Raw genomic sequence first — 24,104 nt, forward strand, 5'->3', positions numbered from 1 at the left:
GCAGTTCCACGAGAGTCAGCGAGGGCATCAAATAATGAACGGCTGCCTTGCACTGGACATCTTGTCTCTGTGGTTGTGATTTCCTAAAGGCTTCGGCCTCTCGGAACTGTCTATGTCAGATGACGTCATCTAACTGTTAACAGACAGCCAGTGAGCACTCTAGATCCGGTTACTTGTATACAGGCAGACTCCAGTGCTGACATTCTTGTATCTCCTCAGGTGATCCTCATCTCCAACCTGGAATCAGCAGCTGGTTAACAATAACCATCCTTCAGTGTGCTTCCTTTGTACATAGCACTTCAGTCTGCTTACTAGACTCTACTACATGAGACACACACATACCACTGGTAACATTGTCACAATGCAATTATATCTTTATTATGATGAAACCTAGTTTTTAATCTTAAGTAAAATGTATGCATTATCTGTCTTTCAATTATACAAATATATTTATATAAAATATACAAAAGTGTATAATTGACCTACAAATATTATATACATACAATTAAAGTCAATAAATGTTATATATTGATTCTAAGTGATATATTCTAGACAACGTAAAAATAATCAAAACAAAAATGTTGTGAGATAAAAGGTAATGTTTTAAGAGAAAATTATTGAAGCAAATACATATGGCAAAAGGAAAATAAACAAATAATGGGTCCTTAGATTTTATTGTAAAAACCCTGCTAATACACATGGAACCTGTTACTCCGAAAACAGAACTTCCTCAGTAATGTCTGGCCATATAGGCAAAACCCCCAAGGTGATTGCGGGGGGGGGAGGGGGGGAGTTGTAGAAAGGGTACATTGCAAGCTTCTTTCAGACAGCTAGCTGGGCCAGTAAATTAATAGGACACAATTAAGTATTCTTCTATTAACAATAACATAATGTCATCTGCATCCATATAATTAAATATAGCAATCACAGTGGCTTTATATACTCATAAACCATGTTCATGAGTGACTTGTGTGTCTTATCTCAATGCATCTCTACAACCGTATGAAGTAAGTACACAGCATTCTAAAATCAGAAGCCACGGCTAGGAGAGCACAGTACTTCCTCCTGAAGCCATTGAAGGGAAGAGAAGTGTCACTGAGCAGCTGTCTGCCCAAACCCCGGGCGCAGGCCTTTGCACGAAGCGTTTAAATCACAGTAACTTTACAAATAAAGGGTTCCCTGTTTTACAAGTTAGAACTGAGGCTCAGAGAAAGTAAACAACATGTTCAACTCTGCTGAGGCAGTGGGCACTAGAGAGCTGAAAAGCACCTCAGGAGCATCTTGTAAGCATAAGAAGGAAAACTCCCTCAAGTAACAACAAACTGCTCAGAAAGAGGCAGACATCCTGACTCTGCCGGTGTAATGATGACGGCTCAGACAGCAATCACACAATCTCGCATTGTTCCGGGAAGGGTGTGCATGTGGGTTTAGATGAACAAACATGATAGCTCCCACGTCAGATTTATTGAATCCAACAATGGTCTAGGCACTTTCAAAGCACAAATCAAAGAGATATGACCAAAATAACTACAGTAACAAAGAATAGTTGTTTTTGAGCCAAAAAGTGAATTAGAGACTTGGCTAAATCATAAACCTCGTATTTTAAAAGGGAAATAATTGCAGAATATTAAGGAGAAAATATAAAATGTTAATGCAAGAATTTTCCATGCCATTTTCTGATTCTGAAGAAATAAAATATAATCCTTGGGAAATATAATACCAAATGTTTATCCTAGGTATATAAATACAACTGCCAGGCCAGGTATGAACGAGCACTCTGCCTGTTGCCTGGAACAGATGGTCATGCATCATGCACACATACTCAAGGTAGCCACATCTTCATTCATTTGGAACGGATGGAAAAATTTTCTCAATTAACTGGATTTATTATGATGGAAACTTTCATGGCTATGTATCTTGGCTGCTGCTGTTATAAAAGGCCATAAGGAGAGATTTACAGCAGAAATTTGTATAGAGACTGTCAGACAGGACCAGCAACCCATCGGGTCTGCTGTGTAAGTCCTGCCCATGCCATGCGACCATGCACGTCAAGGTCTCTCTTTCACTTTTATCATGGCAACGAGAAGAGCGGTGACCAAGCCTTCATCCTTATAGGTGATGGAGGGAAATTTTCCAGAAGTTGTGTCATCTTGTTAGGGTGACGGGTATAAATAAAAGCCTAGGAAGTGTGGGAGGGAAAGGTGTGCTCACTAATGCCAGCACCTCCTGTTTGATGGGGAGGGTGGGGATACATACAGTGCTACCTGGTTTAGGTACAAGACTTCTTTTTACAATATCCATGGAGATCCTTGACTTCCCCATGACTGTGTGTGAAAGATAACATTACACAGGTCTAAAACAGCTCCTACACAAAGTATAGGTCATTCCTGCACCTCTGCAGTTACTTTGCTAAGCGTTTGATTTCTTGCCGCTAATGCCTTTCCAGAAGGGTCTGGGACTGGGGAGGGGACAGGGAGGCTGGAGAAAGACCACCCTTGTTTCCAATGGCAAGAGTCCAAAAAACGTAGCTTAGGAAACTGTTCTGAGATTGGGCTCCCTTCAGCTTCGAGCACAGATCTCCACACTTGGGCCACCCGCTGGGCCAGTGTAAGCGAACACAATTGGTAAAGCCGGGGACCTTGTCAAGCTTCTCCAAGGACAGCAACCTATAATCTGAGCAAACAGAAACTCTGTCCAAGTTTTGACTAAGGGAATCGCCAAGATCCACAACTTCTCCTGGCTTCCAAGTCTGGACAGTGATAAATATTTTCAGCTTAATAACGTGCTGACTGATCACCACACTTGAAGTGCCTTAAGAACATTCCAGATTTGAGTTCTAGCTCTCAAACTCTAGTGACAAGACTGAAACTAAAACCAAAACGGCATCGCTCTGGTTCTATTTCTCCAGGACTATCAATTTGTTATTTGTTATGCTACTGTATAGCCTCTTCGCTTCATATTTTCTTGCCATAGATGCATCTGTTTAAAGCTAATGTCAAGGCAGATAAACGCCTGGGAATCCTACTGAAGACATACGTAATCATAATAAAAGAAGTATTTTCTTAATATACATGTACTTCTCTGCTACCCCTTCACAACCCAAACATGATGCTACAGTCAACTGACTGGCCTGTTACTTTATGGTAATAATATGATTTCTTTATAAGACTTAAAAGTCCCAATTTTTATTTCTACATCATCTATGCTCTTAAACAAGGGGCAAGGAAAGCCTAACACCTTTTTGTGTATGCATAATTACATATCAATGCAATTACAAATTTTGTATTTGAAAGTAATATCTAAGGTTTTCTATTTACTACCAAGACTGAGGAAAAGCTACAGAATGTAGGCACTTATGTTACATGTCAGCAAACCAACCAGAGAGTAGCAGGGACAGGGTAATGCCACATGCAGTGCTGTCTGCACACTGCAGTCTCACCCTGGTACCCTACCTTTATTGTGATGAACAGGACACTACATACTGCAGTCTCACCCTGGTACCCTACCTTCACTGTGATGGACAGGGCACTGCACACTGCAGTCTCACACTGGACCACCTTTACTGTGACGGACAGGACACCATACACTGCAGTCTCACTCTGGTACCCTACCTTCACTGTGATGTACAGGGCACTGCACACTGCAGTCTCACCCTGGACCCCACCTTCACTGTGATGAACAGGACACTGCACACTGCAGTCTCACACTGGACCACCTTCACTGTGATGGACAGGGCACTGCACACTGCAGTCTCACTCTGGTACCCTACCTTCACTGTGATGTACAGGGCACTGCACACTGCAGTCTCACCCTGGACTCCACCTTCACTGTGATGAACAGGACACTGCACACTGCAGTCTCACACTGGACCACCTTCACTGTGATGGACAGGACACCATACACTGCAGTCTCACCCTGGTACCCTACCTTCACTGTGATGGACAGGACACTGCACACTGCAGTCTCACACTGGTACCCTACCTTCACTGTGATGGAAAGGACACACTGCACACTGCAGTCTCACACTGGTACCCTACCTTCACTGTGATGGATGGGACAGAGTCAGCTCCAGTTTCCACATTGATGGCTTGCTGCAAACACAGAAGTGAGAAGAGGAAGCTTAGTTACTGATTTCACATTATGGGAAGTGGGTGAAGATATCTGGTGTAACAAACATTCCCCATCATTGCACAGAGAACTAACTGAGGGGTTCATCACTCTAATGACAAACTAGGAGTCCTTAGGACATTTTGGAAATATTTGTGTGGAAAATCATAAACAGTAGTCAAAACCCACTCCTCAAAAGTGGAGAAAAGGGTTAGCAAAACCAAATTCACTTGAACACTGAAAATATTAATGTTATTAACTAGTTCTATTATATGAATGAATCTCTCCTTGTAATTCCCACAAAAGCATTATGTTATACCATTATGTGAAAAGCATGTTTATTCAGCTTATAAAATTGTTCCTAAGACAGTGACCTCACTTATACCTGGAAACAGAACATGGAAGTGCATTTCCTTTAATTGTTACATTTCATAAGTGAGTTCAGCAGGTACTCTCTCAGCCTCAGGTTGGTTTGCCTAGTCCCACCACTTAAAACACTGATAGCATAAAAGAGTAAGGCAAATATTTCCTTATAATGTCATACAACTTGAGGAAAAATGCTCTAAAATAGACTAAGACCAATGTATATGAAATTTTGTGGAACAACTAAGATTACAATGACTGTACACAGTGGATTAATCAAATCCACATTTTATTTGGATTTTTATGCAAAAATATACTACCTGCTCCTAATAGAAATCATTCTGATGCCAGGGGCATTGGCAGAATAAAGAGCTGAGAAATTCATATTCTACTTTCAGCTCTGCAGAAGTCACATTTGAACACTGATAAAGTTGTTCGGTGAAGAAGTTACAACAGTGACATTTGTCTCCACTACAGAAGACCCCATTCCAATACAAAATCCACTTCTGCTTCAGGGATGTGCGCTTTCAAAATAATGATTCAAAATAAATATTAATCCAAGCTTTCTGCTCTAGTACTATGTTACCTAAAACCAGGAAATAACTTCGTATTTACCCACAGATCTTAAAGGAAACATTTCCTTTTTGAGCAATGTCTAAACCCCTAGATATTTCGAGAATAGAGTATTTTGGGTACATAAAATTATAGCCAGGAAAATGACTGTAAGAAGACCTCATGGCTTTACAGCCGAATAAACTGCTGGGCTGTTTTCCTGTGGAGTAAATATGATAGTCTAAAGAAAGTTCTTAAGAAAAAATACAGTAAGACGAGGAAAATGAAGCAGAAAGTACAGTAAGGCAGGGAAAATAAAGCAGAGAGCAAAGACAGGTAGTGACACAAGAAGTACAGTAAGACAGAAGTAGAAACTACAGTGAGACAGACAGTGAAGCAGGCAGTACAGTGAGACAGACAGTGAAGCAGGCAGTACAGTGAGACAGACAGTGAAGCAGGCAGTACAGTGAGACAGACAGTGAAGCAGGCAGTACAGTGAGACAGACAGTGAAGCAGGCAGTACAGTGAGACAGACAGTGAAGCAGGCAGTACAGTGAGACAGACAGTGAAGCAGGCAGTACAGTGAGACAGACAGTGAAGCAGGCAGTACAGTGAGACAGACAGTGAAGCAGGCAGTACAGTGAGACAGACAGTGAAGCAGGCAGTACAGTGAGACAGACAGTGAAGCAGGCAGTACAGTGAGACAGACAGTGAAGCAGGCAGTACAGTGAGACAGAGAAAGGACACCAGTGAAGAAGAAACAGCACTCAAAGTTACCAATCATGGAATTTCCTTTACAATATGACACTACTACATAAGGCCTTGTCCTCCAAAGACCAAAATGTTCCCAAAGATGAAAGATATTTCCTCATTTAAAATAAAAATATCTATAAGTTACCCAACAGGGAAAAGGAATCATTTCCACAACAAGAGAGAGAGAGAGAGAGAGAGAGAGAGAGAGAGAGAGAGAGAGAGAGAGAGGGAGAGGGAGGGAGGGAGGGAGGGAGGGAGGAAGGAAGGAAGGAAGGAAGAAAAGGTGAGACCATTTGTTAGCTAACTAAGTTCCTCTCACACTACACCCTTCAGGTAGGATGACAATGGTGTGTGCTGAAGAGCCAATGTTTCGTACAGAGCCTCTGCAGTGCGTGTGAGCTGGGTGCACAGCTCTTTCACATACATTCCTTACTCTTTTAACTGTCCTAATGTACTATGCCATAGCAACACTAACATGACTTTTACTGTAATCTGAGTTGTCTGGTTATACCAAACTTAATCTTTGAAGGCTCTGACAACCACTTGCTACATTCTGCCATGATACTTAAATAGCAAACACATTTCCAAGGCAAAATTACATGATGGTATCAACTCTAAATGCAGAAAATGTTCAAGTTAGGTCACTAAACTGATCAAGTTTTGACAGGGACACATAAACTTAATGAATTCCATACAAACCTCAAGCAATGATTATAGATTATATACAGAAATGCATTCTGAGGAAGAGTAAACAGGATATGGAGTAAAAGACCATCCCCTTCCTGTCATCCTGTTTCTCCATCTTAATCACTCACAGAGCAGACAGTGAGCATCTAACACTTGGCAAGTCCAAAGGATGCATCAGTGAGCAAGAAGAGGAGCAGGAAGACAAGGTGGTGCTGATGCTGAGAAAAGCAGGATGTAACTGATAATGATGACAATGGCAACAATTAAACAAAGCAGATCCCTGCGGCAGGAAAAACAAACCTACTCTGAAAAACACTCAGTACTGTAGCAATGAGAAGGTTTAAGAACATCTCTGCCCCGCTTACCTGTCCTTTTGTAAATAAATCCTGCCAACATGCCCCTTTCTGACACTAAGAAAACAGTGATGTCTTTGTCTTAATCAGTGGTTCCCAACCTGTGGGTTGCGACTCCTTTGAAGGTCAAAAGGCCCTTTCATAGGGGGTCACATATCAGATACCCTGCATATCATATATTTACATTATGAGCCATAACAGAAGCAGCATTACAGTCATGTATAGCAATAACAATAATGTTATGGTTCCTACCAAGAAGCCTAGAACTTAAATCAATTTGATCACAACTCACAACACACGTGGTACATATACCTACAGACACAGAGTCCAGGGTAGAAGACACTACAGCAGAGACTTTCAAGTCATCTTCCTGTTCAGTCAAGGGCCAAACACCTGGAAATAAAAGACATATAATCCTAAAGTAATGTGTTCTATATACAGTTTACATATATATCAAAAAACAAATTGTAAATACTCATGAGTTGAAAATACAATGAATTATAAAATTAATAGTTTTACACTAATTCTTTCCTCAATAACACTTTGAGCAAAAGCTGTCTTCCGTCAGTACTACCTAAATACTGAGCCAGTGGGCACCTAGTACCACCTAAGTGCTGAGCCAGTAGAATCTAGTACTGGGAATTGCAGTCATTTCCCTGCAAGTGAAAGTCTGGACTAGTACAACCCGCTGGAAGGTAAGTTGGCTATGACTATTATCGTGCAAAATGTAGAGGTCTTCTGACTTAACAGTTCCATACCCAAGAACTTATCATGAACAGACATGGCCTACGAGGGTCTCCACTATTAGGAACTGGTGAAATCTAAAACAGCTTAAATATCTATGCATCTTCATAAAGAGGTAATTATTAATTAAAATATGAAATATCCACATTATTCAATGGTTCAAAGCAGTAAGAATTTCATAAACCCATACACACTGATCTGAAAGGACTCAGATATACCTCCTAATATTTTAAACAGCAAGATGTAGTACAACCTAACACGAACATACCTGTGTAAAGCATGTACATAATTCTGAATATTTTTTAGAAATACTCAAAACTCAATAAGGTTTGTAGTCAAAGACTAGAACTAGAATCTAGGGTCAAAGAGATTTGCTTTGCATGCTTATCTTCTTAGTACAGTCTGAACTATTCATATACATATACCAAATGCACATACCTACACCACATACGATACCACATATAAATGCATATCCCACATATAAATAAATATACCACATATACATACCACTCATAAATACATATACCATGTATAAATATACCACTTATACATACATATACTACATACACATACATATATCATATATACATACATATACCACATACATATACACAGACACATGCATATACCACAAGTAGACAGACAGACAGACAGACAGACATATGGTTTAGTTAAGGTTTACTGTGTCCCCAAAGGTCTACATCTTTTAAGCCTGGTCTTAGGTTCTATTGTGCTAAGGAGAGGTGGGATCATTGAAAGGTGAGGTCTTGTAGGAAGAGTCCTTCCATCACTGAGGGAGCTGCTCTCAGAAGAATCTGACATAGCAATCTCACTCTCCTGCTAGTTTTCACAAGATGGTTGCTATGAGAAACCCCTTCTTTTCTGTGTCCCTGATTTACCATACACATTTGCCCTCAAACACACTTCTACTTCTACAGAACCAGTTTCTGTGAAGTACTACTAGACATAAGCCAGTCTTGGATCCATGCCCTTGAATCTCTCACAACTGTTAACTAAATAAACCTTTCCTTCATAAATACTCAGCTTCAAGTCTTTTGTTATAACAGAAGGTGTGGCTTGAATATGCTTGGCCCAGGGAGTGGCACTATTAGGCCTTGTTGGAGTAGGTGTGGCCTTGTTGGAGAAGGTGTGTCACTGTGGGGGTGGGCTTTGAGACCCGCCTCCTAGCTGCCGGGAAGTTAGTCTTCTGCAGTTTGCTTTCAGAACAAGAGCTGTAACTCTCAACTCCTTCAGCATCACGCCTGCCTGGATGCTTCCTGCTTCCCACCAGTCTGCTCTTGTTTGCTCTCAGAACAAGATGCAGAACTCTTGCTCCTTCTCCAGCATCAAATCTACCTGGATGCCACCATGCTTCTGGCCACGGTGATGATAGACTAAACCTCTGAAACTGTACGTCAGCCTCAATTAAATGTTGTCCTTTATAAGAGTTACCTTGGTCATGGTATCTGCTCACCTCAGTAAAACCCTAACTGAGACAGTAGACTAACAAACACAAATTATTTCCATAATTCTAAATGCTCATGTTACATAAAAAACTCACAAAAACTCAAGTTATTCTTTAAAAAAAAACCATAAATTAGCTTTATACATATAAATAAAATATGCATGTTTATACACATATGTGTTTATATTTATACATATATGTGCTTGGGTAACATTAAATAATAAATATATATGTGCATACAAGTACATACATATCAGATAGTTGACTGCCTAGCCAGCATCCACTCTTCCCTCCTTTCTCTGTGTGGCCAAGCCTATTTTTGTTGGAGTATTCAACTTCATTACAGAAAAAGGCTCCTTTCTGGGCCCCAGGGTCAAATTTAATCATGGAAGTTCTATTCCACTAACTGTTGTTTTAGACATGAGCATAGCTCTTAGTTTCAGGACCAGTAGACGGGCAAGGAGGTTAGGGCTGGGCAGTAGAGGCATATGCTTTCAGGAAAGCCTTTCTCCCTAAAAGGGTCTGGAAATTCTATCTGCACCCAATGCCTGGTGCATCTACAGCTACCCAGGATCCCCACCCCAAGAAAGTACACACACCAAGGATGAGTGACTGAAAACACAGGAGTACATGGATAACACCATTGAGTCAGGTGTCTTGCACCAGAAGGACTATCCGACACTACCACAAGGTAGTCCCACCACTACAGAAAAGTCTGGAAAGGAAATTCTAAACCTAGTAAGAATACAGAAGACTGTTTCTTGGCCTCTTGACAACATTCTTCACTTCTTCACTAAAAGCTCAATTTGTCCAGAAGAACAGCCATCAGCAAAGCCCACTAAACTCTCTGGCCTGTTCCGCAGACTGGAAGGGCCGATGAGCTAAAAGCTGGAGCTGTTCAGGGTGCAGCTTCCAGGAAAGCTCCCCTAGGGGCTGACTCAGCGGCAGATGTGATGCAGAAGTTCCAGAGGCATTCCTGAACCAAGACCTGATCCCGGAATGGAAGCGCCAGAATCCCTGAAGACGGGAACTGTGGATCCAACCCTGAACTGCCTGCTACCCAGCTTCTTTTACAGGAGAAACAAACAAACCTCTCTCCTCCATTTAAGCTGCTATATGCTGGCATTCTGTTACCCATGCACAACTGGAATGAACAAACCAAGTTCAGCTGTTCCTAACCCTTAGAGATAGCATCAACTAAGCTAGCCCAAGTGTGTTTCAAATGCGATACAGATATATTTATCTTGCCCATGTCTGTTTGCACTCTCTACTTGGCTGAAAGTACACTGTTGGTACCTTTCTTAAATATCACATCCAGGACTTTGTGAATACATGAAGTAAAGACCAAGGGCTTAAGTTATATGGAACCGCCATCTCTTCAAAGTTCCCACTGAAAAATATTCTTGACTACTTCTAACAAAAACACTTGGCAGGATTCGTACTAGCCCTCTGAATTTCAAAAGCTTCACCATATACAAAGAAATTATTACTATAATTTCATGCTTGTAATATACATTCCTTATATAACTTACAAACATAAACTTAACTTCAAATTTTTATTACAGTAGACATGTACAGCATGTGTCTAACAAAGTATCTTCTTTAAATTGGCGGTAGATTTTGCTACAACCCTTTCTTTGAAAAAAGTTTTTAAAAGCTTTAAGTATGGAGTATAGCCCACAAGAAAATGAACTTTTTTCTTTGAAGGTTAAAGGTCTCTTCATCAAAACTCTCTGCTCAGACAGAGCTCAGGAGGCCATGCACAAGAGAAGGCAGAAAGATCATAATAGCCAGAGAGGATGGAGGGTACCAAGGAACTGTGACATACATATGAATTCACAGAGAATGTGGTAGAATGCACTGGGTACCATGGTAGCATGCACAGGGTACTGTGGTAGCATGCACAGGGTCCAGGCCAGATGAGGTCCCAGCACTGAGAGGGGAAGGTAGACACAGCTCACAACCCTAACCAAGAAGCTATCTTTAACTGACAATTACTTGCAAAGAAACAGTTTTCTCCAATGGAGTCTCACTAGGTCACAAACCATATATAATGGCAGGCCCATGTCCAGCTGTACACAGCTAGTTCAAAATGAAACTCAGATGGCTTTGTTTGGGCATCTTTTATCTTACTACTTTTGTTTGTATATTATCCATTTTGTGTTTTCATGGGTTTTATTTGCTTGTGTGTCTATGAGATTCTTGTGCTTATTCTTTGTTTCGTTATTTTCAGTTTTTTATACGGTTTACTTGCTTTTTGTATTTGCCTGTTTGTTTTCTAAAAAGAGAGAGAAAAAGTCAGAGTTGGATGGGTAGGATGTGGGGAGGATCTGGGAGGAGACTGGGGAACAGATACTATGGTCAAAATACACTGTATGAAAAAAAAATTTAACAACAACCACTGAATAAAGTATCATTAAAATTAATGAGATCATCCAGGAGTTCAGAGTTCAGACTTTTCACAATCTATAGTGGAAAACAATGTGTCATTTCCTATCATTAAAAGTATTTAGGTGAACAGGAATATCAAACTTTCATAAAGGAACAGAATACTGCACATTCTTTATATCTAGAAATAAAATAAAATCTTCTACTTAAAGGTTTCTCTTTGTTTCTTTTTTAGGAATAAAACCAAACAATGGTGGTAAAGAAGTCCAGAGACATTCAAACACTAACCAAACCTTGAGATGATGCAAATAAGTAACTTTCACCTAAGTCCTCTGCATCCATCGCAAGCTTAAGTGACCCGATCTACACTAGCCACAGAAACCAGACAAATAAAATGGCATCAAGGCAGGGGTGGGCAACTCCAGAGAGGAGGGATGGAAGCATACAGATGGTGCCAAGGAGCAGTGGGGAAAACAGGAGGGATGGTTAAACTCGGAAGTCAGAAAGGTAGGTAATGCAGTGGGCAGGGATAAATGATACTAAGAATGTTTGAAAAAGCTATTGTTTTATGTTTACATAAAATAAGTATACAATAAAATACAAATGTATGTATACATACAGAGAATATGAATGAAGTCATAAAAATTGTGGTGATAATATTGGCCACAAGGGTTCAACAGACTATTTAACACAAACTCATAGCAAACATGGGAACCTTCTCTGTGTATTGTTGGCCACAAGAGTTCAAGAGGCTCTTAAAGGGGGGTGGGGAGGTGGGGGGTATTGCCGTGGCCCTGGGCTGCCTCCCAGAACTTGAAAGTAAGACACTTGCTGAAGATATCACGGAAGAACTGAGCTGGAACTGAGCTGGAGGCCTCCTCCCTGAGGAGTAGCTCTTGCTGTATCTTGAGGTGCTATGTAAGCTGCCAAAGGAAACACACCATCAATGGTCCTACCCAACTGTAACCACAACAGTGACCAGCAGGATATCCCCAAGGATGCAATACTGGTACTTACATCCAAGAGCCAAATAATTGGACTTGAGGCCAGCTCAGTAGGAGGCAAATTGGGCCTGGTGGTATAAACCCAGGTAACTAGTACCGCTGATGAGATATGGAATCTAAGGGAGAGCCTACTTCTGCCATCTTGTGAAGCTAGTATAATTACTAACTGCACCCCAAATCTTATCCATAAATTTATAAATAATTTAGCTTTCACTCAACAAGAAGACATCACAGAAATCCACAACTGGAAAAAATGCAGAGAACAACTGCTGTAGGGAGCCCAAACCCAACTGCCACGTCTACGACACAATCCCTACCCCTAAGGCTTGGAGAGCACTGTGGAAGAGGTTTCAACCACAAGAGCCCGAGGACCAAGATGTCGGCTGTGACCTGGTGTTTTCTACACATCACAGGGAAGCTGCATCAATAAGTCTCAACAATATGGTTACCTAAACACAAGTGTACAATGATACCAGCAGGTAACGTGCCAACACGGACAGGAAACTCTCACAGGGCCTACCCCTAGTTAAAGAGCATCGGTCAGTCAATGGTTGCTGAGAGAGAATCAGTCTACTCCAAAGACAAGCAATACTAAATGGACTTAGCAAGGTGTGTGTGTGTGTGTGTGTGTGTGTGTGTGTGTGTGTGTGTGTAGTAATAAGATAATTAAAGGAGAAGAGGCCCTGACTTTAAAGAGTGAGGAACATGGGAGGAGCTAGGGGTGAAAAGAAAGAGTGAAACTGATTCTCAAAAGATAAAATAAATATATTTCTTAAATGAAGCTATTTCAAGATATACAAAAAGGTCAAGGAAATGGCAAACAACACGTCAAAATCTTTTTCACTAGGTCTACCAGGAGGTAATGTTTAGCTGTATGGATTTTTTTTACACCATTTATATAATCAGTTAGTTAAACTACCATTAGCCATTGCTTGTGGAAAGGCAAAAATCACAAGACAAAACTTGGGAGTAAACCCATATTAATTAATATGCTTGAGAAACTTTTATACACACACACAATCTTCCTCGATTATGACCTAAAATTACAAAGATTGTAATCCCATTCCTTCCTCCAAAACACTGGTATCAAAATGGAAGCTAAACCTGATGCATCCAGTTCTCCCCCCTTCCATCTGAGGAGGAGGTGCTGACAAGAGGCTGTAGAGACCTCGTTTTCAACGGTTTACTTTAAGAACGTTCTATAATAAATGTGTGAAGCCAAAGCATAACATCTTTGCTTTTAATATTCTTATTTTAATATATCATCTCAGTTCCTTAAAACCAGAGGAATAAAGTCCTGGTGATACAGATCAAAACTACATAACCCTCGTGCAGCACAGGCATCAGGATTAAGGTTGGCTCTGTCCCTTTGGCTGGCCTTTGATGCTCCATTGCTTTTATTATTCCTCTTGTTTTAACAGTTCTTTTATGTGAAAATGGTCCATATTTTTTCTCATTAAGAAAATACTTTTACCTGACCCTGAAAAGGGAACTTAAAGTAATGATTTTCACATGTTCAACATGAGCTGCAGGGTTGGTGTTTTGTTTCTCCTTTTAATTTACAATAAAATTACACCCTTGTGAGTCCCAACATAAAATAACACTGAGTTACTCAAAACCCGGGAACTGAAAATATCGTCGGCTCTGAGTCATTAGAAGTCAGAATATCACAGGCCACACTCCATTCGGATGGCTAATTAACTTCAAGCATAAATTATATCATCTAAGCTGCAAATTACTACATTCTTAGTAACAAAGTGGCAATTCATGTACCACTTGGATTTCTTTTCAAAGCAGCAAGTGAAGCCAAGTACATTATAAGTGAGTAATTGACCACTGCAAGCTTCAGCACTCTCCTCACAGCCTGAAACCACTGAGAAGTCCTTCTGCTTCACTGAGAGGGCAAAATATCTTAAAGGCTAGATGGAACTGTCCCTGCAATACAGTAACCAAAATATTATCTCCAATAAGACGGGTTTTCAACAGTCTCCTATGCAAAGTCAACACAAAGACCTTGTATGCTAAAGAGAATGTTTATTCAACATCTTTAACTAAGCCTGGGGCGAATTAACTAGTATTTATGAAACAATATCCATATACAACATAAGGCAAACTTTATAATTAACATGAGAAGTATCCAACAAAGACTGTAAATGGGATACCTGTGACTCTACGTCTTTGATGATTTTCTGAAGTTCTTTCAATTCTACATCAAGTTCATCGTAGTTGAGCTCTCTGGATTCAACTTTTGGAGCTTGGAACAAAGAAGGGTCTGTACCCAGATATGAACACTGCAGGTGACCATCGTCACTGAGGGTCACTATCACTCCCTTCAAATCGCTGCAAGATGCAAGAGAATATGAGGCATGGTTAAACTTTCAGTCTTACAAATGACATTTTTACTCAAGTCAGCTTAACATACCATTAAAAAATAAGTATAAAATAGCTTTATTTCAAAGTCTCAATTCTAACGTTTCAAACAGCATCTATACTTATGGATATTACTTAGGCATATTACAGGAGGGGAATAAACATTAAATTACTATATTGGCCACCACAGGAATGTAATTACATAGTAAATTCAGATCTTAATCCCTATTGTTGATGTCATATCGGGCATGTGAATTGCACTCACAACAATGGAGCAAGACAGGAAACTAGATTTCTATCTGGAGACAAGGAATAAAGCCTGGCCCCAAGGCCAGGACAACCACAGAATATCCCAAGGCTGGAAAAGCCATGGTGTGACCACAGGGTCTGGACAGCCATACAATGACCTCAATGCTGGAACAGTTACAGCAAAGATATTTGAAAATTGATATAAAAAAAAAAAAAAAAAAAAAAAAAAAAAAAAAAAAGGCTTGAAGACAGATATGTTCTCTCCTCTTTTTGTCCCTCCTCCTTCTCTGGATTCTTAGGACTAACTCTCACATGTGACCCTCCAAGGCTTCCTTAAGACACACTCTTGCCCAAGGAGCTTTCTGATTTGTTTTTTCTCTTCCCTTTCCTAGACTCCTAGACAGAAAAGGCCACAGTCCTGTGTACTGGCTCTTTCTCCATCACGATTCTGACTCATATAATTTCTTTTCCTCATTGTGTGCTACTGTTTAATCCCCCAACGTGAACCTTAGAGAAGTCATTAGGACAGGAGTGCTTAACCTTCACAAACTAATGAAGACTCTCCATTATGAATGATCTTAGAGAAAAGGAGACTCCATTTCAAACCCACTCCTTCCCTCCCTCCTACCCTCCTCTTCTTCCTGTCACACCCTGAATGTCACCCTGGAATGCTTAAGCCAAAAGGTCTTCACCAGGTACATATATCCTCCATCCTGGACTCCTGAGCCTCCACAAGCATAAGTCAAATAACTTTCCTTTCTTTCCAACCTGCTCAGTCTCTGGAATTCTGTAATAGCAGCCCAGGATGGATAAAGGCAGTGTTTACACTCTTCCTTCTTCTAGGCTCCTTTAGCTCCATTCCTCTCTAAAACTTATCTATATGTTGCATAATATACACATTGTGGCTGAACTAATATGCACTGTCTAGAAATTAAAGCTGCTGAAGGAAATACTGTATTTTCTTGTTCCTTGGTATTCACAGAAAAAAAAAAATTCAACATTGTCCTAAATCATTTGGTGTTAATACATGAGTTCTTTCTGTTTTCATTATATTTTCTACAGTGGCCTTTGACCTAACAAAAATACCAAGCCCTTTGCTGCTGTTGTTATTGCTGCTGTTGTTGCTGCTACTTTCAATGTCCACACATGTATGTGCTGGGCATGGAGCACACTTTGCCTGACACACTCAACCACTTACTCCTTCCCTGTCAGTGCCCATTTGCCCCCAGATAGTTTTACTCCATTTCCATGTCATATACGCATGCCTGATTTTGTGTATATCTATATAAATCATAGAAATGATAAATAAGAAAACATACATTTGCCTTCCTTTTGTACTATGTGAATCATAATGCATTGAAATGTATAAATCATGTCACTTGATATGATTTCTCTTTCTCTTGCATCACTTTTCCTGCAAGTGACATGACTTCATTCTTCCTGGCTGGAAAGAGTTCTATTTAACTTTTTAAATAGTGACTGGAGTCCTATCAAGAAATCCCTTGCCCATTCCTCTATCTTGGAGTGTCCATTGTACTTTTGCCAGTAGTTTGAGAGTTTCTGGTCTTCCATTAATATCTTTGGTCCTCCAAGAGTTGAGTTGTATACAGGGCGAGATATCAGAATCGATTTTCATTCCACACATAAATACACAATTCTACCAATAGCATGCTTGAAGAGGCTCTCTTTTCTCTAATGGCTATTTTCAGCATCTGTCAAAATTTACATGACTACAGCTATGTGAGTTTATATCAGGATCTCTATTCTATTCTGTTGATCTACATGTCTGTTTTGTGCTACTACCAAGTTATTTGGAGGAAGAAGACGGGGAGTATTTTATATGCCTAAGTGTTTTGCCTGCATATATTTCTGTGCTTCATGCACATGCCTGATGACTTTAGAGACAGAGAGGGAGCTGACTCCCTGGACCTGGAGTTTGATGGTTTGGAGCCACCATATGGGTGCTGGGAATCAAACCAGATCCTCTGGAAGAACAAGCAGTGCTCCTAATCACTGAGCATCTCCAGCCACCATGCTGCTTTTGGCACTATAGGCCAATGCTTTTTTTTTTCTTTAGAATTTCATGCATGAGTCCTGTATTTACATCATTTCTACCCCTCCATGTCCCAACACTCTTCATCTAGGGGCGTGGCTGTGTGACACTTCCTCCATCCACATGGGTGTATCAACTGGCAATGACATTATGTACATCTTGTTTCGACAACTATATTTTGCACATTCGTGGATTCGGCTTCCCTGTTGTGTCTACAAGACACTGTCTAGCAGCAGACACTCTGGTCCTCTGGTTCTTACAGTATTTCCATACCTTATTCCACAATTATTTCTAAGCCTCATTTGTAGGAGTTACATTGTACAGATATCTGTTGGTTATCCCTCTTTTTAGGTAACAGCTCTTAGAGAGAGCTAATCAAAGGGGGAAAGAGGGAGAAACAGAGCTCTAAACTCTGAAGAAATACCTTTAAAGCTTCCCAACCTGTATCAATTCCAACAGTCATGTTGTTAACATAAAAGCTCAACTCAGTTGAGAGAATGATACCAGTGCTCAGTCCCTCCTATAAAGTGACCCCTAGCAACAACTTCATTACTTACAATAAACACAACATTCCAGCTAGATTTGAGCATGATATGATTCCAGCACTCAAAAAGTTCAGGCAAGACAATTTTGAGTTGCATACCATCCTGGACGACATAGTAAGATGGTCTCAAAAATGGCAAAACAACAAACATAATCTAGAACATTCCTGTACATGCTGTGCTTTCCTCTGGGGCACATACATAGTAAGCGCCACAGACCCTGTGACATGGCTTCATAGAAGCAAAGGCTACATTGGTGTTACTGGCCAGCAGAGCAAGGTGAGCATAGGAGCACCCGGGTGAGTTCTTACACTGACTGTTGCTATGGAGCTGGGTCAAGCTGGAGAGGCCCTCCCAAACTTCCTCATCTCTAAACCAAGAAGGTGTGAGAGGCGATAATCACCAAAAACCAACTGCATGAATTGGTTCTTTCATCTACTTCACACAAATAAAATCTCCCCCCCAAATGAACTTAGTCTCCTAAAGTGAAATGTTAAAAGCAAACCCATGGTGCTTGTGTGTGGTGTCTGTCAGTCCATTGCGGCTACTGAAGCCACCTAGTAGTTGACAAAGTCCTAACTTAAAGCCTCAGAAAACCATTTCTAGAGGGAACAGACTCCACTCTGCTCCAAGTTGTGGACTTCTGTTCTCCTTTACTCCCAGTCCCTGGAGTCAAGGTCAAGGAACTGCATCCTCAGAACTTCCTGATTTGAAGGCCCTGTGTTCTGTTGGCTTCCCAAGACAAGGCAGGAACCAGTCTCCTCTGAATCCAAACAGATACTCCCAGCTCAGTCTTAAACTGCCACTGGCATCTAAAGCAGGAGAGCTGGCATGACCCAGTACAAGCATTCTTCCTTATTCAAATATGTGACTTTTTCAACCAGATAGCTTAATAGCTCTCAAGTTCCAACACTGACAATTAGATATGTTCTGAAATTCTGCATTCCACTGTTTAGATAGCAAGCAGTTGCCAATTTAGATATAGGAGAATTATTTAGAAAAGCATTGAGGTTCTGAAATAAATAGTGAGGGATGTATATATTTCTTCAGCTTCTCAAAATCCATTCTTTACCTATATTTGGTGTCCAAACAGAAGAGAGTCTGTCTCACAGAAACACCTAACCTCAACATTGACAGACTATCTTGATCCTTCAAGAAAGTCCAGTAATTTCTTGAGTGATTATTCTTTATTTCATCATATCAGAAACAGTGGATACAATTTAGATAAAATAAGAGAAATTTAAGCTGGAGATAAATCTACTTTTCTTTTTTATTATTAATTAAAAAGATGCTAAGACAAGCTTTAAAACACTAGTGTTTATTAATAGAATTTCTGTATACATCACCTATGACAGTTAAAGACTGACCCAGGCTTATAAAACTACTAAGGTAGTAATATAATTATTTGGCATTTTTGTACAATGAAAAAAATATATTCATACTCACACATATATTTAATTTCAATTAACTATAAAGAAAAATACTATCAAACAATGTGTTTTAAAATATTTCTTCTTAATGGCTATTTTATATAACAATATGGTCCATATAGATTATATGGGCTTAATCTCTGAATGAATTTCATGCTGAAAAGGTCAGAAGTTAAATGTAACACTATATATCCAATTGCTCCCAAGTTAAAAGTACAGTTAACATTGATAGACTTATTTGTTGATGCAAATCAACTAACCCAAGATACATAAGTGGACTTATGAAAAGGTCAGGATCAGAGATGCTATATCCCCAGGATATATAAATATTCTGCTACTTTAGCCTTAGAACAGGAAGTTAAAAAAGAACTTAGCTCAGGAGTCTGAAAATCAGTCCATTGTACTGACAATCCCCGCCACTGTAACACACTAAAACCAAACTCCTGATGGATTTGAAATGTTAAACTTAAAAAGATAGAACTATAAAAATATTTAATCTTCCTTTGAAATGGGAAGATTTGCTTAGAGAAAACAGTAGACTAGAAACCAAAGAATCTCTAGATGAAGTCAGCTAAAAAAGTTACAGCTATTACACTCTTACTAGCCAGGTATGATGGGGCGTGCTTGTAACCCCAACACCACTGTGCTCTGGATGCAGAGGCATGAGACTGCTTGAGTATGAGGCCAAAATCATCTACATAGCAAGATCAAGCCCAAACAAGCTATATAGTGAAACTCAGTCTCAAAAATAGAAGGAAAAAAAAAGGAACCCCTACAGAACAGTAAGATTATATCCCATATCCAAACAGGAAAAGTTCCAGAACAAGTACAGACAGCAGCAGAGTCATAAAGGTGCTGCTGCTGTTAGTGTCAGGAGAGGCTGGGAGAGGAGCACTTCTCCCTGTGCATGCCTGAAGATCTGAGTCTATCTCTGAAAACAAGTCCGAAGCCTAATGTGGTGCTGAGCATCTGTACTCCCAAGGAGACGGAGGAGAGGGAGGGAACCAAAGGAGAGTAGTGGGGAAGGCCACTGGGCCAGCAAAGCTTGGAGCAGTACACAGCACAGCAGTAGAATCAAGAGAGATCCTACACCTCAGTGAGGTAGGAGAGACAGGACTCCTGAAAGCTGACCCCATTGCATATATGCAAACACAAACACACGCAAACACATACACACACACACACACACACACACACACAGTCATAGTGAATAAATAATTTTAAGTCTTTTTAATGATGCTGTCAGTAATTAAATGTAAAAATTCAAAATAAAAAAAATGTATTATTTTGGATTGTTCTCTAAATTTGGTCACCTCTGCAAACTTGTGTGAGTTTATGTTCAATAAGGTCTCCTGTTGCCAGAGAAGTTATACAAGATGGCATCTCTCTCACTGAGAAGAGAACTGGGTTTTTCACTACTTTTGATTCTTTAAATTATGTTAAAAGCCTTTCAGAATTCTTGGAAGTATGTATCTGTGCCTGAGAAATGCCACCACTTTCTTTACAGTAGTCTGCTCCCGCAGTTATGAGGAGGATTTCGAAGCAACCCAGAGAAGAGGAAAAGGAGTTTTCAAGCCAGGCAAATCTGAGGAAACACTGAAGAGCCACTGAGTTATGTGTCCAGGTTGGAGTGTAGATGAATGGCGAGCTGGTTCCTCTAACGTATGTGGGTTCCTGAATTCTACCCTCAGCACCACAAACAGCATCCATAGAAAGGGAGTGACGAGACATTACAGCATAAAATGCTGGATACATAATGTGTACAAGCACGGATTACTTTTCAAAGCTTAACTGCTAACAGGATGACAACTCTATGTACTCATTGGGTTATGATCTATTTTTAATGGTGTTTTATAGTTACAAAACAAATTTTGAGGAAAATTTTTATTTCTTTTCAAGCAAAAAAAAAGTTATCTTTTCCATTGTCAGAAAGTGAATTTGAATCAGCTCCTTGGAGAATAAACATCAGTGGCCTTCAAAACTTTCTCCACTTCTCTTAGTGTGACAAAGGTCTCTATAAAGGTCAAACCCGGGAGGACTGCAGCTCCATTCAGACAGAGAATGACCAGCTTCCTTCATGTGCTGATACAACAAAGGATTTTTAAAAACAACAGGAATGCATACTGGTTCTGGCTCTTCTCCAACACCATTCTATGTAAAATAGAAGCATTCTTAGCTATCTGTTTGCCAACAGCTGGTTTATTACTATAAAGTGAGACACATCAAAGAAATCCTCAAACATTAATTTTTCTGCCACATCAGAAAAGCAGCATGGGCACTTCTTGAGCACAGCCAGCCCCTGTGAGTGGCTTTCTTGACTCAGGACTGACCTGGGTATATGGATAGTTTTGGATCTATTATCATTCATTTGAAAGACACATATTAAACACCCACTATATAACAGAAGATGTAAGAAAAATAAGATGGGATTCTTGCCCTACAAAAAAAAATTAGCCTAGGTAGAAGGAAACCATGTCTTTATTTTCAATAGCAGCTGTAGCCTCCTCTAACAGATACTATGATCCAGTAAACAGTTCTGACCTATGTGAAATAGCTGACCGTGGCTTCACAGGGCAAACAGCACAAAAAAAAATAGACCCCAAATTACAAATAGATTCTCTTTACAAACAGACTCTCATAAAGATCGGAAAGGACAGAAGGAAGACACTAGCCCCAGGAACCAACTCAGTGCCAGCACTTTAAACACCTTGTGAACCTCCAGGGAGACCTGTCCCAAAGTCCAGACATATGCACACAAACCTCTGAATACAAACCATAGCATATTCCACCAGCGAATACTGTCAACACTATTTTCAGAATATGTCCAAAATCTCTGTTCTCACCAAGGTCACTATTACACCACTGCATACATGGAACAACCACTATCACATCTCTTCCTTAAGTGATAGCACTATCCATTCTCCCTGCTGGCCATCCAAGCATGAGAGCCAGGATGCTTAAATCAGTCTGCAGTCCTCCATCGGTTCCAGTGACTCTATCACTCTAGTGGCTCCGGTGGCACAGAGACTATTCAAGGTCCCACAAAGCATGATTCCACCCACACTTCATTTCCAAAACTGATATTATAGCAAATAGATATTCATGTAGAAAAAAAAAATAAATCTCATATTACATGCAAAAGCTAATCTGAGAGTCAGGGGCACTGCAAGGATAAGGCTATGTGTTTGATCTCCAGAATGCACATTAAAAAAAAAAAAAAAAAAAAAAGCAAGGTGTGGTGGTATGCACTTGTAATCCCAGGGTAGGGAGACAGAGACAGACAGACCCCGGAAGACAAGAGGGAGCTAGCCAAGCATACTTAGTAAGCAGTAAGACACAGAGAGACTCTGTCTCAAAAAATAAATAAAATAAACACACACAAAAAGATATGGTATATATGGTACCTGAGGAGTAACACCAAATGATCACCACTAGCACACACACACAGATTTACCTATACACGCATGAATATGTTCACATATACACACACCAGATAAATAAATAATAAATAACAAGAAGATCTAAAGTCACTCTTCCCATAAACAACAGCAAAAAACGTAATTCTTATTTTAGATAACTCACAGGAGGACTCAGATAAAATAAAACAAACAAGCGAAAAGAGAAAAAAATAAACCAGAAGAACATACAAAATGCCACCAAATGCACAAAACACAGCAAAGAGACTCCAGGAACACAAGTCAGCAACCCAACATGTCACCCTACAAGCTCATCGCTTCTCAATAACAGAAACTGATCAACAAGACATCGGAAGTGAGTGAGTCCTACTTTAAAGAATCAGTGACCAAGATAGAAGACTCAGTGAGCAGATGAACAAAGCAAGAAAATTAGCTCAGGACATAAAGATGGAAACCAATTGGACAAAGTGGTTTGTAACTTGGATGAAAAATTCAAAAATGTGGACAGAAAAGTCAGAAAGGGATTGAGATGTGAAAAAAGAACCAAGCAAATTATAAAAATAAAAATCAAAACTACATAACAGAAAGCATGCTCTCCAGAGGAGACCAGGCTGAAGGATGAGCTTCCAGGAGAGAAGACAAAACCAAGATTATATAATTTAACAGTCACAACCAAAAGACTCAGCAACATGAAGATTTTTTTTTTTAATTCAAGAGACTAAGCCTAAGAATCAGGGTGGGGGCAGTATAAGTCTAAAGGCATAGAAAACGTGTTAATAAAATTAAGCAGAAAACATAACAAACTTAAAGAAATGGACATCAAAACACAACAGGTATTGAGAGCCCCAAATAGCCTTGACCCAGAGAATAATCTATTTACAATATATGCCAAACTACAAAGCAGAGAAATAATACCAAAACATTTTTCATTAATCATTAATGAAAAACACCAGTTCACATACAAAGGCAGAAACAACAAAATAATCTCAGATCTTGATCACTACCCTAAAATGCAGAAGAGAAAGTATGATAGATTTCAAGTGCTGAAAGTTAGTAACTGTCAATCAGGATGGGTTTAGTCAGCATTGTTATTTGTTAACAGTGAGTAAGCAGATCATCCCTTGGACCAAACTAACTCCAAATGAATCAAAAACCAAAATGTGGAACCCAGAAAACTGAAACTGTTAGAAGACCCAGGCAGTGCCTGGAGCACGTAAGGGTGGATAAGGACTTTGTGAAGAGGGTTGTACTTACCTAAAACTTTACAAGTGGGACTTCATAAAGCTTAAAGCCTTCTGCACACCTAACGAAGCAAACAACTGAAAAAAAAAAAAAAAAAAAAAAGAGGAAGCCCACAGAGACTCTTTGCCAGCTACATATCAGAGGGTTAACATTCAGAATATATAAAGAACTCAAAAAAAAAAAAAAAAAGACCCATTCAAAAAATGGGCTTGAGACCTGAACAGGGAGTTCTCAAAAGAAGAAAAAAGAACTAATTATAATGTTCATCATCCCTAGCAATTAGGAAAATGGAAATCAAAATAACTTTGAGATTTCATCTTATCCCCAGTCAAAATGGCAGAGATCAAGAAAACCACCTAAAGGCAGTGCTGGAGAGAGTGTAGAAA

At 39.8% G+C, this 24,104-nt stretch overlaps 1 protein-coding gene across 6 annotated transcripts in view; it reads right to left on the bottom strand.

Annotated features, from left to right (window-relative positions):
- The window catches only part of Bbs9 (Bardet-Biedl syndrome 9), a 369,513-nt gene that overhangs the window by 212,586 nt on the left and 132,823 nt on the right, over nucleotides 1–24,104 (bottom strand). For all 6 annotated transcript variants that reach the window (XM_076939717.1, XM_076939716.1, XM_034510258.2 and 3 more), the window contains 3 exons: nucleotides 14,580–14,756; nucleotides 7,132–7,210; nucleotides 4,038–4,091 (listed from right to left, as the gene is read on the bottom strand). In XM_076939717.1, the coding sequence (XP_076795832.1) occupies nucleotides 4,038–4,091; nucleotides 7,132–7,210; nucleotides 14,580–14,756 (310 nt within the window). The remainder of the gene's footprint in view (nucleotides 1–4,037; nucleotides 4,092–7,131; nucleotides 7,211–14,579; nucleotides 14,757–24,104) is intronic.

This window comes from Arvicanthis niloticus, chromosome 8 (assembly GCF_011762505.2).
Source record: "Arvicanthis niloticus isolate mArvNil1 chromosome 8, mArvNil1.pat.X, whole genome shotgun sequence".
Lineage (NCBI taxonomy): Eukaryota > Metazoa > Chordata > Mammalia > Rodentia > Muridae > Arvicanthis > Arvicanthis niloticus.